At 40.2% G+C, this 15768-nt stretch overlaps 1 protein-coding gene across 5 annotated transcripts in view; it reads left to right on the plus strand.

Annotated features, from left to right (window-relative positions):
* The first annotated feature begins 4785 nt into the window (after window positions 1-4785).
* Window positions 4786-15768, plus strand: part of STOM (stomatin) — a 31817-nt gene continuing 20834 nt past the window's right edge. For 4 of the 5 annotated variants that reach the window (XM_025358741.1, XM_025358744.1, XM_025358745.1 and 1 more), the window contains exon 1: window positions 4792-4963. In XM_025358741.1, coding sequence (XP_025214526.1) covers window positions 4903-4963 — 61 coding nt within the window. In that variant the 5' untranslated portion in view covers window positions 4792-4902. Of the gene's footprint in view, window positions 4964-8819; window positions 8949-15768 lie in introns of all 5 variants that reach the window. The other variant, XM_025358743.1, reaches the window with a different exon arrangement.

Raw genomic sequence — 15768 nt, forward strand, 5'->3', positions numbered from 1 at the left:
CTGGCTAACACGGTGAAACCCCGTCTCTACTAAAAAATACAAAAAACTAGCCAGGCGAGGTGGCGGGCTCCTGTAGTCCCAGCTACTCCGGAGGCTGAGGCAGGAGAATGGCGTAAACCCGGGAGGCGGAGCTTGCAGTGAGCTGAGATCCGGCCACAGCACTCCAGCCTGGGCGACAGAGCCAGACTCCGTCTCAAAAAAAAAAAAAAAAAAAAAAAAAAAAAAAAAAAAAAAAAAAAAAAGATCAAATTTGTTAGTCCCATCCTAGAGAAAATGTCACAGACAGATATAATTTGATGGTATTGCTATTCTCTCAAGGTATTTAGTTAGCTGACTTCCATAAAATCATCGAGAACATCCTGGATTAGCAATTTAAAGGAAAAAAAAGACTTTTCTGTTGTTCTTATTAAAGCACTGCTATGGACACAGGAAAAAGGCTAATTAAATTTCCTTCTGACTTATTCAATTATGGATTCATGGTGCATATCTGTCTTTAACCTGATCTCCACATCTTAATGTTATCACTATTACCATCAATCAATACTTAATTTGGTACCCTGAATATGCTAGGCAAATAACAGCAAAATAAAACATAAAGGAAATATGGAACATCTACTCTGATTTTAAAACTATATAAAAGTATCCTTTAAATAACAACTAGAGGAAAAATTCACTAAAATTGTAATAGCAGTTTTGTTAGAGGTGATAAGTAATTCTCTCTGCAAAGCACTCACAATTTTATATGTCTCCATTTTAAAAGCATAATGTTATTTATTTATTTTATTTTTTGAGATGGAGTCTCACTATGTTGCCTAAGCTGGAGTGCAGTGGCATGATCTCCGCTCCCTGCAACCTCGAGTCCCGGGTTCATGCGATTCTCCTGCCTCAGCCTCCCAAGTAGCTGGGATTACAAGCATGCGTCACCATGCCCAGCTAATTTTTTGTATTTTCAGTAGAGACAGGGTTTTACCATGTTGCCCAGGCTGGTCTCAAACTCCTGACCTCAAGTGATCTGCCTACCTCGGCCTCCCAAAGTTCTGGGATTACAGGTGCTAGCCACTGCACCTGGCCATAATATTCTTTAAAAAAAAAAAATCATTCTAACTTCTAATCATTACTGGGAGAAAATTTCAGATTAAAAATCCTCCAAAAGGAGAAAGGGATGTGCTAATATTTATTTTTTCTAATCTTAACAGTAAGAAATTGATTTTAAAAGTACCTTTAATCGATACATTTATAACATAATATGCACAAGAAAGCCAGAATACACCAGTCTCATGGGCAAGTGAAAGTAAGCATATTTACATAAAAAATTGGAAACTCTATTCTAAAAGCAGTTTAAAAATCAAGTCAAAGCTTGTTCTTAGTTTAAGGCCAGGAATTAGTTTTAGAACTGATGCAATCTCAAACCAGAGCCAAAAAGTGTTTACCAAAGTCTTTGCCCCAAAGGGAGACACTTCTAATTCTCCAGAAGGGACACTACGCTGTTGAGATTGTCTTGAGACTTGGGGTTAGGTAACTGATAGGGGTACAGACATTAAATTCATTTTGAAATACCATTTTCCTTTGCAACAAAACTGAAACCTAAATTCTTTTTCACAATATGCAATTTGTAATCAAGGCCTCCTCTACTGAAGGGTTGAATTAGCTTCTTGTGCATTTGCTCCTGTTTCCTGGGAATGACAGGATAAATGGGAAGTTCATGTCTCCAGGGTTTATTCGTTACAGAATGGAAAAAATGAGGCAATGGACTTTCTCAAGGATGATTTAGAGAGAAGGGATCATTAAATTACTGTACTCCCCTCCTTATCTTCTGCAGAAGGCTAACAAAGTGACTGCACAAGCTGCACTCCATCCCAGGAATACAAACAGTTCTTGGCCAGTATTTGACTAGAAGTCAACTGCGAGCTCTGAGTCAGGTTTTGATCACACACTGGAGCCTGTTCCTGGAAGCAAAGATCATCTTAATGCCTCTCTTAACACCTGTTGTGTCTGCTCCAGTTTCCACCTGGATAGTTACAAAGCTCCAAAGCTATAAAATCAGAGAGAAAGTCTACCATTTCATATGACCTAAGCACCACAAGGTGTTGGGTAGTACACCGCCAAATATTGAGCACATTAAAAAAGAAGAAAAAAGTGCTCCTCCTGAGGGAGACCTTTGTGGTAATGGAATAGTTCTGTATCAATTACTGTGGTTATATCAATCTACACATGTTAAAATGGCACAGAACTATAAATACATTTTGTGCCATTGTCAATTTCCTGGTTTTGATACTCTAGTTAAGTAAGATGTAACTATTGGGGGAAACTGGGTAGAGGGGACATGTGACCTCTCTGTACTGTTGTTGCAACTTTCTGTGAATCTGTACTTACTTCAAAATCGAATGTTTTTATAAGTGCACCTTGTGTACATTAACATACTTTGACATACTTTGCAATAGAATTAACATACATTAACATACTTTATTTAATGTATTAACATACATTAACATACTTTGCAATAGAACGAGTCTAATGCAAACACAGCACACTTTCCAAATATGAGGTCTTCAGCCACAACCCGAGAGAACGCTTGAGGTTGGGAATGCCCTTGCACATGCTTTTCCCTCTACCTGGGATACCCTTTCCCACCTCCTGCACCGCTTACTCCCCTTCCCCAGGCTGGCTCCTTCTCATTTCTCAGGCGACATCTCAAAGCCCCTTCCTTACAGAGGTGTTCCCCTGTCCTAACCTTTGCTGTTCTCCGAATATTCCACTCCTTTCACAGCTCCCTTCACCATGTGTAATGATTCAATTACTTGTTTGTTGCCCATCTCCCCACTAGAGTATAAGGTAAACTCCACCAGGCCCTTAGCACACCCCCTGCCACATGGAAGATGCTCCAAGAAGATTTTGTTTGAATAAATGAACCCACCAACTGAATGGACTCCCTTGCGGCCAAGGGGACTCCAGAAAACTTTAAAACTGAGTTCCCAGAAAATGACAGGACAGAAGGTCAGAGACACCTTATTATACCTTCATCCTATTAGAGTTTAGACACAACAGCTGACCAGCATTAACGTGAAAACACAGATCATAAGACTGACAGAAGAGACTCTTTGTGACAATAAGATACCAAATTATATACAAATTATACCTAAGGTCATGCCAGGTAAAGGTTAAGGCACACATCCCTTCACTTAGAGAATAAACTGTGTTCTAACTGCCACAAGGTTTTTCTCTTACTCTAGCAGCTTGACAAGCACTGGCCTCGAGATAAGCAATATTAAAACAATTTGCAGCTCCACCAGATGTGGACTAATGGAATCCCTATTCCACCAGCCATCACTACAGCTTTAATGGGACAAAAGGTTTATTTCAGTAACTTTCTCCTAATAGGAAGAGCACCAGCCATGGCTAGTTTACACAGACTGCATACTTGCACACCTTCTTGTCCTGAAAAGACCTTTTGACGCATGGGGTCTAACTGTAATACATGTATTATTATTATTTTTTACAGTCTGTCAGGCCGGAGTGCAGTGATCTGATCATACATCACTGCAGCCTCCATCTCTTGGGCTCAAGTGATCCTCCTGCCCCAGCGTCCTGACTAGTTGGCACCCCAAGCGCACACCACCCCATCTGGCTATTTTTTTTTTACTTTTTGTATAGATGGGGAGGTCACCATGCAGCCCAGGCATTTAACATTTAAATGGTAACTCTTCACTCCAAAGTGAACATGGGTTGTATGTTATATGCATGTTTGCTCAATAGGCATGTGTCAGGACCACCCTCATGAATATTCATAGCTCCTCCTGTCACCTGCTGAATATGCATATTTCCCCAAGCTGTTCAACATAAAGCTGCTACTCCAACCCCTCCTGCGACGAAGTGCCTGTCTCTGGTCCTGGCTATTCCCCAGCCTGATGAATGGCCACCTTGTAGGCTGTAAGTCCTTACAAGAAATAAAGTCTCTCCTGTTTTTTGTTTTGCTTTGTTTTTTTGAGACGGACTCTCTTTCTGTCGCCCAGGCTGGAGTACAGTGGCGACATCTCGGCTCACTGCAACCTCCGCCTCCCGGGTTCAAGTGATTCAACTGCCTCAGCCTCCCGAGTAGCTGGGATTACAGGCGCGCGTCACACGCCCGGCTAATTTTCGTAGTTTTAGAAGACACGGGGTTTCGCCATGTTGGCCAGGCTGGTCTCGAACTCCTGACCTCAGGTGATCTACCCGCCTCGGCCTTCCAAAGTGCTGGGATTACAGGCGTGAGCCACCGCGCCCGGCCGCCTCTCCTTTTCCAAATGTATACATTTTGATTTTCTTAACACTCCTCACTCGAGTTCGTTCACTTCGGTTGGGGGCTGATCTGCTGGCCCTCACTTCCGCCACTTCGGTGCCCCTCAGTCTTCTCCCCTCACTCGGACCTCACGCCCTCATGACAGGGCGACATTTTCTTCCCTCTAACTCCTCAGCCCATAGGAGGCGCCTTGGTCCGGTACCTCTGCCCAGCAGGGCGACTTTTCCTCACTCGCACTTTTTCCTCGGGTCATCCTCTGCGGCCACCTCCCCACTATCCTCACCCTCCGCTCCACGTCCGTGGCTTCCGGCCTCCCTTCCGGTGCAGGGGCCCGGCCTTGTACCCACAGCCTTGGGGGCTCTCGCCCCTCAGGCCACTCCCCTCAGCCCACAGACCTAGCGGGAAGGGACTGCGAAGCTGCAGCGCTGTAGAGGGACCGGAGGGCGGGGCGTCGGAGGTGTGTCCTCCTCGATCCTGGGCTTTGATTGGCCAAGTCTCGCGGGGGCGGGACCTCGATTGGAGGCGGGGCGGCAATCTGGGTCTTGTGGCCCTGGCTCCTCGGGGTGTTCCCGGCGGCTCCGGGTTTGGCGACAAGGACGGAGAAGTGCCACTGCGTCTCGGGCAGCATGGCCGAGAAGCGGCACACAGCGGACTCCGAAGCCCACCGGCTCCCCGACTCCTTCAAGGGTGAGCCCCGCGTCCCCTGACCCTCCCGCGTGGACCGAGCCCCCGCCCGCAGGGTGCGCTCCGCGGTCTGACAGCCGGGCTCCTGGCCAGTCTCCGCTGCTTCGGGCTGGGCAAGAACTCAAAGCCGCGGCTCTTCACTAGTAAACTGAGCATCACGAACCTTGTTTGGCAGACTGGAGTCACGATAGAGGGGTGGCGGGGTGCCAACGGCACGTTTCCCATCGCGCGGGCTCGGGTTATCTCGCGGCCGCCAGATGCCAGGCCCCATGCCAGCGCTGCACTATCTCGTGTCACGCACGCGGACGAGGACACGCAGAGGGAACTGGCAGCCAGTAAGGCGGAGACCGGGACCCCCACATCTCACCCTTTGCCTACTTTCCTTCTTTCCCGACTCACCCTCTCGAAGGCCACCTCCCCACCCAGCCCTGGCCCGGCCCCAGGGTGAACTCCTTCCTCCCCCAACCCCACCTCCTGAAACTTAGACCGATTTGCAGAAGGAAAAAGTCTGTCTGGCTTTCTTCTCACCTCTCTTTCTAGCTCCACTTTCTGCCCCATTTTTCCCCCTCCGCTTTCCTTTGCGTTTTGGAGAACTCTCCTTCCTGCCTTTTGTTCCTCGCCAGGAACCCTGAGTTCTCCCACCCTCACCCCCACCCTCCCTTCCCAGTCTTCAAGGCAGAAGTTGCAAGTGGCACAGTCTCCTTCCCCTGTGGAGAAACTGGTACTCTGGAGAGGGGGTTCTAATAAAGAGAGGTGGTGGACCTCTCAGGAGTCCTGGTATTCACTGAGGAACTCTTAGTGATCCAGAGGAATTACAGTGTTTCTAAAGACGGAATTTCAGGCAGGGTGGCAGTGAAAGCAATTTAGAGGGCTGGGTGATCCTTTCCAGGACCCCGCAAAGAACACTACATTGGGGTCATCTATTCTGATTATTTGTAAAGCCAGCTTTATCCTCGCATTTTACCTGTAAGTTCCATTTCTCTTGTCCAGGAGTCCGTGTGTTCAGTTCCTTCCCAGGAGCATCAAAGAAATTATAGAAATCTTTATTCCTCACTTTTTCTCTACTAAGAATGTTGCAGGATTATCTTCCCAAATGGAGAGTGTAATAGGGAGGAGTTGATGAGAATAATAGCAACCACAACAACAAAAATTGAAACTAAATAGGCCAGGCTCTGTGGCCCCCACTTTTTTTTTTTTGAGATGGGGTTTTGCTTTTCTTGCCCAGGCTGGAGTGTAATCTCGGCTTACTGCAACCTCTGCCTACCAGGTTCAAGTGATTCTCCTGCCTCAGCCTCCCAAGTGGCTGGGATTACAGGTGTGTACCACCATGTCTGGCTGATTTTGTATTTTTTGTAGAGATAGGGTTTCATCATGTTGGTCAGGCTGGTCTCAAACTCCTGACTTCAGATGATCCACACGCCTCGGCCTCCCAAAGTGCTGGGATTACAGGCATGAGCCACCGCGACCCCCCAGTGCCACATATTTTATGTATATATTACTTTATTGAATCTTCACAACAGATGATGTGGTAGGTATTCTAATCCCCGTATTATACTTGATGAAACTTGATAGTTTTAAGAAATTAAATTACTTAAAGTCACATAGCTTGTATTTAAATCTAGATTTGACTGATTCTAAAACCTGAATAGGAAAAAAATGGATGGTAACTGCCTTTTTGATAGTTGTCTTTTCCTAGATAAGAAGGTGGGTATTAGGATGCATTCCTCAATATCCTGACCTCCTGGTGGGAAACTGCAGTGGGAAATCTGCTTGGAGTTCTTTGGGAATCAACATGATCTTTGTACTTAATGTTTATTTACAGACGAGTGGTCACAGATGAGTTTTTAACTTCCAGTTTTTTTTCTTGGTTCTACACTTAACTATTTTTTAGGCAGAAATCTTTCAAGATCTAATGAAAACCACTGCTTCCTCTCAAAAATTAGACATACAAATAAAATTTTGCATAGTCTGTGTTTTTTTTAATGTAAACCTTAGAAATTTGACACTACTAGCAAAGCTATTGCTGGAGTTTATTAAATAGAGGTTATTGAATGCTTTCCCTGTGCCAAAACACAGTTTAAGTGCTTTACAAACATTATCTAATTGCATTCTGTAACAGCTCCACAAGGAAAAAGTCATTATTCACCATTTCACAATAAGGATACTAAGGCTCATGTGGTAAAATCACACAGTTTCTAAAATTTTCAGCCCGGTTTCAAACCCCGGCTATCTGATTTTCTGAACCGTTTTTCCCATCCCAGAGATGGATACCAAAATGTAGAACCTTGTCTAACTTCAGTACTTTACTGAAGTTGAGAGACAATAAACAAAAAAAGCCTGGAGGGAACACAGCTTCAGTGATGACTTCCAGAGGTCTGCTTGAGAGGGAAGCAGTGGAATTATAAAAGCCTAAACTCTGCCTCTTTGTCTTTGCTGAGAATTAGTCCTAGGTAGGTAAATAGGACCAGACCTAGGGCAAGACTAGTTTTTTTTAAAGGCAGTGTATTCACTTTGTAATGAAATAATGCAAGTGAATTGCAAAGAATGTATCGTTGTAATTAAGAGCCATGTCAACCAAATAAAACCCTTTGGGAGAATGTCTGAAAATAAGAAGAATCACGAGACATTGTTTATTTCAGTTGTTATAGCCAATCAGATTGGAGAGAACTTTGTAACTTCTTCAATAATTAATCTGAGTTATTCCATCAGTGGTCATAAATTAACTTATGGAAGACCAAGTCTACAAAACTGGCATATTTATTTATGATTAAATAGATTTTTGGTGCCACTTGATGGTATAAGTTTTACATGGTAAAAGACAGTCACTGATTCCTAGTCAGCTTTGAGAAAAAAAAAATTAAAGATGTTGATAAAGTGATACAGATGGGATTCAAAATCAGTTTTTTTAAGAAGGCATGGAAAAGCAATTTCCTGAAAACTATTGTAATTACAAAAAAGTGAATACTCTTTCTCTGCGTCTGTCTGGTATCCTGTGCATATCTCTATCATAATGTTTATTACATAATACGTTTATCAGTTTGACTCATCTTCCCCTCCCCTCCTATAACTAAACACACTTTTTCTTTTTGAGACAAAGTCTTGCTCTGTCACCCAGGCTGGAGTGCAGTGGTGCAGTCATAGCTCACTGCAGCCTCAAGTGATCCTCCCCGCTCAGCCCCTCGAGTAGCTGGGACTACAGGTGTGCACCACCACACCCAGCTAATTTTTTAATTTTTTGTAAAGATGGGGTCTTACTATGTTGCCCAGACTGGTCTCAAAACTCCTGGACTCAAGCGATCCCACTTTAGCCTCCCAAAGTGCTGGGACAACAGGCGTGAGCTACCACACCTGGCCTTTAGACCACACTTTTGAAAGAGATTGTGTCCTTCTTCACTGTAGTAGCCCAGTATCAAGTATGTAGTAGGTATACAAAAACATTTGTTGAAAGAAAAAGGAAGCAGGCAGGGAGATAAAAATCCCCATGGAATAAATAACATTAAGTGTTTGCCTTAACCTTATGTTGGTGGAGCAGTTTTTCTGTTTACCATTGATTTTATTAAGTTTGTTATAACCCAAGCTATTGATTTTAGGGCGCAGCCATTATGTTTATTATATATTATTACAGATAGACATTATATTTGTCTGGGTTTATATTATCAATAAAAGGATTATAATTGCCAAGATAATATATTGTCCCTAATAAGAAATCTCCTTTTATTTATTAAAGCATGGAAAGAGAAGTTAGAGGTCCATGGTTAGTAGAAAGAAAGAAGTGTGTGTCAACAGAAAATTATCTATTGACACACACTTCCTGCTACATTTTTTTTTAATCTTTCTCTATTTGCTGGGACTAGGAAAGAAAGTTGAACTCCAAGCATTTGGCCTCACATTTCAAAGATTATCCTTGAGGACACAACCGATAAAGTCCTAAAGTCTCAGACAATGAAAACTATACCGAACTTGTGGTCCAGTTAAAGTGAGCACTATGGTGAGGTAGTAGAGTATAGTGAAATGGGAGTGGAATTTAGAATTAAAAGCTTTGGGTTGAGATCCCTCTACCATCACTTAAGAGATTTGTATGAAGGATGGTCCAAGAAAATTTAGAACGCTGACTTACTGCCCCAAGTGTGGTCTGTTTCTCCTCCAGAGATACAGTCCCCAAGCAGATTGTTAGTTGATATTTTCTCCATAGTGCCCAGATCCCAAAAGGTAATTCACTTTATAAAGAGTTTCTTCTTCTAAACTTATCAATAGTGATCTTAAAGTTGTGGTAATAATAATGGCTACTGCTTGTTGAATACTTCCTAAGTGTCAAGCCCTTTTCATATTTTCTCATTTTATCTTCACAACAACTGAGTGAAAGAAGTACTGTTCTTTTCCCCCATTTTACTGATAAGAAAATTTAGTGGTAGATTTGGAATCTAACACCAAAAATGCAAGCTTTTAGCCACTGGTTAGCTGTTAATCACAGTGAAGAACTGAGAACCTTGTCATCTAGTTTTCTTCTGCTTCCATTTCCCATTTTTAAATGAAAATGATGTTACCCTCCAAATACTTATATGAGAAAAACTTAATTGTGGGTAATTTTAAGACGTCCAAGTAAAAGAGCTGGGAGAAAAAAAAAACTTAAAAAGTGGAAGGTTTTTGTTCTATTTTCATGTATTTCAGGTGTAGATGAAATTTAATTAACTTAATACCCATTATTAAATTGTTTTTCTCTTCAATTTTCCTGAACATAAATGTTTTGGTGCTTCCAGACGTGAGCCATGTTCAGCCCATTCTTCTACTTTCCTGAATTCTCTAACCTCACGGTTGGAAAAGGTCTGATTTTTTTTTTTTTTTTTTTTTTTTAAAGAAAACACTTGAGGAAAGCAGTTGACAACTACTTGGGGCAGGAGATGGTTCTGTACTGTATCCCAGGATCCTGTCTGCTGTTTCAGTTTGTCTTATGTAAGAGGCAGTCTTTTTATTTTCTCTCTTTCCCCCAAAGAAACAACACACTCAACTCATCCAGCAACTATTTAACAAATGTTTTTTGAGTACTTCTTATACACTAAGTATCTTCCATATTAGCTTATTTACTCATCACACTAACCTTCTGAGGAGGTACTCTTATTAGCCCTGTGTTTAGATGGGTAGACTGAGGCACAGTTGAGTAATAAGGTACTTTCTCAAGATCACACAGCTAGTAAGTGGCCAAGCCATCTGGGAACCCATTATGCTATACTGTTTTCATAAAACCAAAATCTCATGAAGACAGACAACTGAATATAATAATTACAAGTGTGATAAATATTGTTTTAAAAGGGTAAAGTGCTATTGCAGCGTTATTTTAGACTGAGAGGTCCAAATTTAAAATTATTGCTGTTGCTCTCACGTGTTTTTTCCTCTTGTATGGCCTGAAACATTTGAATGCAGGAAAACTACAGAAAATCCTTAAAATATTTAGGAAATAAGACATTTATGCTATTTACTTTCCTTATTCTTTTTGAGCTGAGCAAAGAGTAACTGTTACTGCAAATCTTTCTTAGAAGTATTAGTTCTTTTGTTTTCCTTAGTATTTCATAGTAAACACATTTTAAGCTTTATAATTCAAACCACATAGTGCTTCATCAGTATCAGTTATTTTGGTCTAGCGTTTATACCTATAGATGGATTTTAACAGGGAGGAAAAGTTACAGTCTTCACTCATGGTTTTTAACTTGATACCATCTGGCCTGTAGCTACTCTAGCCCAGAGAATAATTTCTTCTGTAGAGATTTAAGGCTAAGGGCATTTGAACAGCTAAGCTGTGCCTAATTAAAATATTAATTTGAAAGGCAGGCTATAATGTGTGCTTGTTTGCTTTGAAATCGTCTGCCTTAAAGGAATTGCAAGTTGTGATCTCTAATTAAACATTACCATTTTTAAACGTATATTTATCAAGACCCTACCATGTGGTAAACTCTGCCTCTTTCTTACTTACAGCTTTTTAAATCTATCTCTCATTGTAGGATGCTGTCTTCATTTTTGTTTCTTCCATTTTTACTCCTTCTATTTCTCTTATTTTCCTTCACTTCTGTTATGCCCTTCCCTTCTTTGTCTTTTTCTCCTAAAATTCCAGTCATTTGAAAAACTTAGTTATAGTAAACATTTGATTAATTGAAGAGGAATTTATATTCACTTATTCTACCTGCCCTTTTGCTTATTTTCACCAGGAGTTTTTGTTTATCAGGCCTTATAAAGGCCTTGTTTCAAAATAAGCAAAAGAGAGAAACTGAGAAGCTGGGAAATGTACCCTTATTTGAATAGCTAGAAGAAAGATCAAATGCATTATTTAATTTATGCAAGTCTTCCTCCTCAAATAAATAGTTGGCTGACATAAAACAGGAACAGCGTGTAACAGCCCATTGTCCAAATCCAGCTGACTCTGTTTCTGTATGTCCCACAAGTTATGAAATAGCTCTTATATTTTTAAATGATTTTTAAATAACAAAAGAATACTTTTTCATTACACGTGAAAATTATGTGAAATTTAGATTTGTGTCCATAAATTAAGTTTCATTGGAACAGCTGTGCTGTTTATGTAGGTACTATCTATGGCTGCTTTTGCATTGCAAAAGTAGAGTTGAGTAGTTGCTACAGACTGCAAAGCCCAAAATATTTAGCTCCTGGTTCTTTACAGGAAAAGTCTGCCAATCCTGACAAAGAATCTCTGATGAAGAATCATAGTGGCTAAAAGTAACAGTTAATCCTGAATACATATATTTTTAAGAAGAAATTTCAAAAATTGCCAAGACTTTTCAATTTGACCTACTGTTACCCCTAAAAAGTGCTGCTACAACTGAATAGCATGTGTTTTTGAGACTAAACTTCCAGCCCTTCTGTCTTGCCCCACCCAGGCAGGACTGCTCTCATCAATTTACCACATAAAGTGTTTTATTTGCACTCTGTGAAGGCAGAAGGAAAAAAGTGTCCATTAACTGTTGCAGTTTAGGTATTTCAGTAATTCCTTAGCCCATCCTTTCCTTTTTGTGTACAATAATGCTTATGACTCACAGTCAGATTCTCAGCGGAGGAAATCCAGTTATCTTTTGAACTTTACAATAATAAAGTCTCAGTAATGAATGGATTTATTACTCCATATGATTTCCAGTAGCGCTAAGGTTAATAGATCTGAAAGTAAATCAGCTGATGGGGAACGGGAACAACTACAGCCCTCTGGACTAATCAGCCTGTGTTGTCATCTTGGAAAGAATGTTTAACTGCCTTTCCAGAAGCTTACCCAACAGAAATTACTACACAACTTGCATTTTTCATTTGTTTCATGGTTTGGTTGGTTTTCTTTTGTTTCTTCCTACAAGGTCTTTAGCCTTATTACTTTGGAACTTCAGGAGGCATATTTTACACCCTCTTCACAGATTTTTGTAAACATTATAAATACTCATGTGTGCAAGGAGGAGCTACATTGTGGCTAACATGTCATAGGAATTCACAAATGGTGGTTATCAGGAGTAGTAATAAAAGATACCTTCAGAATGAGAGAATTTTAAGAGTTGTATAATTTCATCTTTTCGGAAAAATTAATTTACCTAGGAAATAAGCAGGTACAGAAACATTGCTAAAAGTATATTCAATGCAGCAGTTTCTAAGTGAGAAATTTGGACACGACAAATTTCATCATGTGAAACAATGGAATTAATCTTTAATAATGATAAAGAATATGTACTGATAATGAAAAAATGTTCGTAACATGGATGGGAGGGAGAATATTTTAAATCACTGTGTGTACCATTCTTTCATTATTGAAAAAATGTAGGCTAGAAAAGGTTTAAAAGACGTATATCAAGGCAAAAAACATCCAGAGATAAAGTATAGATAATTTTTCTGGTTGTTGAGCTACTATTTCTAATTTTTGTAGTAACTTTTGCTTTTAAAGTAAAAAAGCAATTTTAGAAAATGTATGTGAGTTTCCTGGAGGTAAGCCCAACTTGAATGTTCAATACAAAAATTCAAATGTATAGGCTTATGTCCATATTCAGACCCTTCTTTGATTAGTTAAAAGTTTATTCTACTGCCATTTTGGTAATAAAAGAAAAAAAATACTCTGAACCAGGGGTCCCCAACTCCCAGGCCACAGATGGATCAGATCAGCAGCATTAGATTCTCATAAGAGCACGAACCCTGTTGTGAACTACACATGTGAGGGATCTAGGTTGTGTGCTCCTTATGAGAACCTAATGCCTGATGATCTGTGGTGGAACAGTTTCATCGCAAAACCATGCTCGCCCACCCTTTCCCGTGGAAAAATTGTCTTCCACGAAACTGGTCCCTGGTGCCAAAAAGGTTGGGAACCATTGCTCTAAACTATGGTAAAGTAGTATTTACAACCAAGTATCATAGGATCCCTAATTTTTAGGAATGTTCTCACCCAGCAAAATATCAACAAGTGTATTAACCAAAATATCAGTTTGTCCCTTTCCCCATAAAACTGGTAGGAAGGATTCAGTCCTAAAGTAATACATGGGAAACTTGAAGTAAATGAATTTCATGAGATTTTAGTGAGTGAGAATTTCTTTTATTCCCGGAAGTGGTAGATGACTAAGGGTTCATTTATACGCCTGCTAGAGTTTAAGCCTCACCTCTGAGCTACGCATTTATAGCACAACGTGCCATAAATAGGCACAGCTGGAATTAAGAGGGCTTCCTCTGTAAAAACATCAGATTTCATTCTCAGAACTCTAGTGATGCATTCCCAACTTAGGTACTGTGTATCTTTTTGAGGTGTAACCAGGTGGGAAAGAATTTTAAGAGCTGAAGATAGGATACTTTCATTTTAAAGGCATTAGAAAAATATGAAAGTGCCATTTTCCCAGTGTATACACTGATTATTTCTAGCCAAGCATTTCATATGTGAAAGACCAAATCCAGTTTTCAAAATATGTACATAATTCCTTGTTCCTGGTGATTTGCAATTCCATATGCACATCTGGGGTCTTCAAAAACACAATGTGACATTGGGAACTGACACAAAAAAACTGGGGTGAACTTTTTGGCTTGTCCTCATGTAGATCTCCTCATAAATGAACTTCTTGAACGTCTTTGAATGTCCCAGCCTAGCCAGACTGGGGGCAGATATGAAGCAAAGGGCAAATTAAATTGTTTAAGAGGCTTTTGATCAAAAAGGGTAAGTGCTATTTTCCCATTTTTCTTCATGAAGATACAAACACTTAAGTCAAATAGAAGGATTACAGAAAACTATCATCTAAATTTACTAATCATTATCTGTATTCTACAAGGCCAGCCTACTAATCTTTACTTTTCACCGGTAAGGAAACTAAGGTTCAAAGAGGTAAAGATCATGCAACTAAGAAGTATCAGAACTGAAATTCAAACACAGTTACTCCTCGTTCTCAGGGAATCTCAGTGTAATAAGGGATATAAATGCACAAGGAATTAAAATATTAGATTAAAAAATAATAAAAGATTAAAATCCACTTTGGAAGGTCAATTGAAAATAAATAAAAAATAAAAGATTAGACAAGATATAAGTGCCATAAGATAATTTTCAAAAAATGCTATCAAGATTCAAAGGAAAGAAAAAAAACATATCTAGCTAGAAAACTTGCTGAGAAGTATTTTATTTTATATCACTCTATGCTGGATAGTGTGCTAGACACTGAGAATGTAAAAGTGAATAAGCAACATCCCTGCCCTCAGGGAGTTTTTACTCTAGTATGTTATGGGAAACTTGAACAGTATTTGAAAAGGCACCAAATGGTGTCAGATAAATAGTATTTGTGGTCAATCTGTCCTTGTTTGGAATACATTTCACCCTGGAAACCTAGACCTATGTCTGTCACAGAGCCTTGAAACTGTCTTTTGCTATAAATAGGCATGGCTGGCATGAAGAGGACTTCCTCTGTAAAAATATCAGATTTCATTCTCAGAACTCCAGCCATGCTTTCCCGGCTTGGATACCATCTTGAGAAAGTGCTTCAACCATGAAAACATCCTTAATGAGGATTTTTTTATTCAGGGTTAAATTTAGAACACGGGCTTTGGAGTAAGATGACCCATATTTGAGTCCCAGGTCCTCCGTTGTGTGACTTCGGGAAAGTTAAATGTTGCTTTAGTTAACTCATTTGTAAAAGGGAGTTAAAAATGCCCTCACAGGCTGTCGTAATAGTTAAATGAGATACATGTCTAAAGTAACTTTAAAAACTGCCTGGGATGTAGAAAACCCCTCAAAACAGCCACTGTTGTTATGATCAGTTATGGTAGTACTAGATAAAGCTTTCTTCACAAACAGTACTATGGCTCTGCTTTGAATATTCTCTCGATGAGTATCTGTGTACCCCCTAAATTATAACTTAGAAACCTCCAGGATTACTTTAGATCATTTTATTTAAGTATACATGAAAACATTTACCTCACACTATGACACAGGAGCAGAAAATTATAAAGTCACATACAACCCAAGTACTCACTATATTTCTGATTTTTCATCCTATGTTTTAGAGCACTTGACCTGGGTGCCAACATGTGTTTCTCTTCTCCCATGTTCCCAGCCTGAACACTCTGCTTCTTTCTTCGCCTCCGATTTATTCCAAGCCCCATCTTACTGCCATTTTGCCCTTTCTTCTGAGCAGTAACATGTGCCTGGCATACCTTTTCTCCCCTCTGTCATTAAAATAGCTCCTGAAAATGCAGCAGAAGCCTTCCAAGTGGTTGATAAGAAAACCTGTTATATCCCTTGGCCTTCTCAGTCCCTATGTCCTCTACAGAAAGGAAAAGCAAACTAAAAATGAGGATGACACTAGATACAG

Source organism: Theropithecus gelada, chromosome 15, assembly GCF_003255815.1.
Source record: "Theropithecus gelada isolate Dixy chromosome 15, Tgel_1.0, whole genome shotgun sequence".
In the NCBI taxonomy this organism is placed as follows: Eukaryota; Metazoa; Chordata; class Mammalia; order Primates; family Cercopithecidae; genus Theropithecus; species Theropithecus gelada.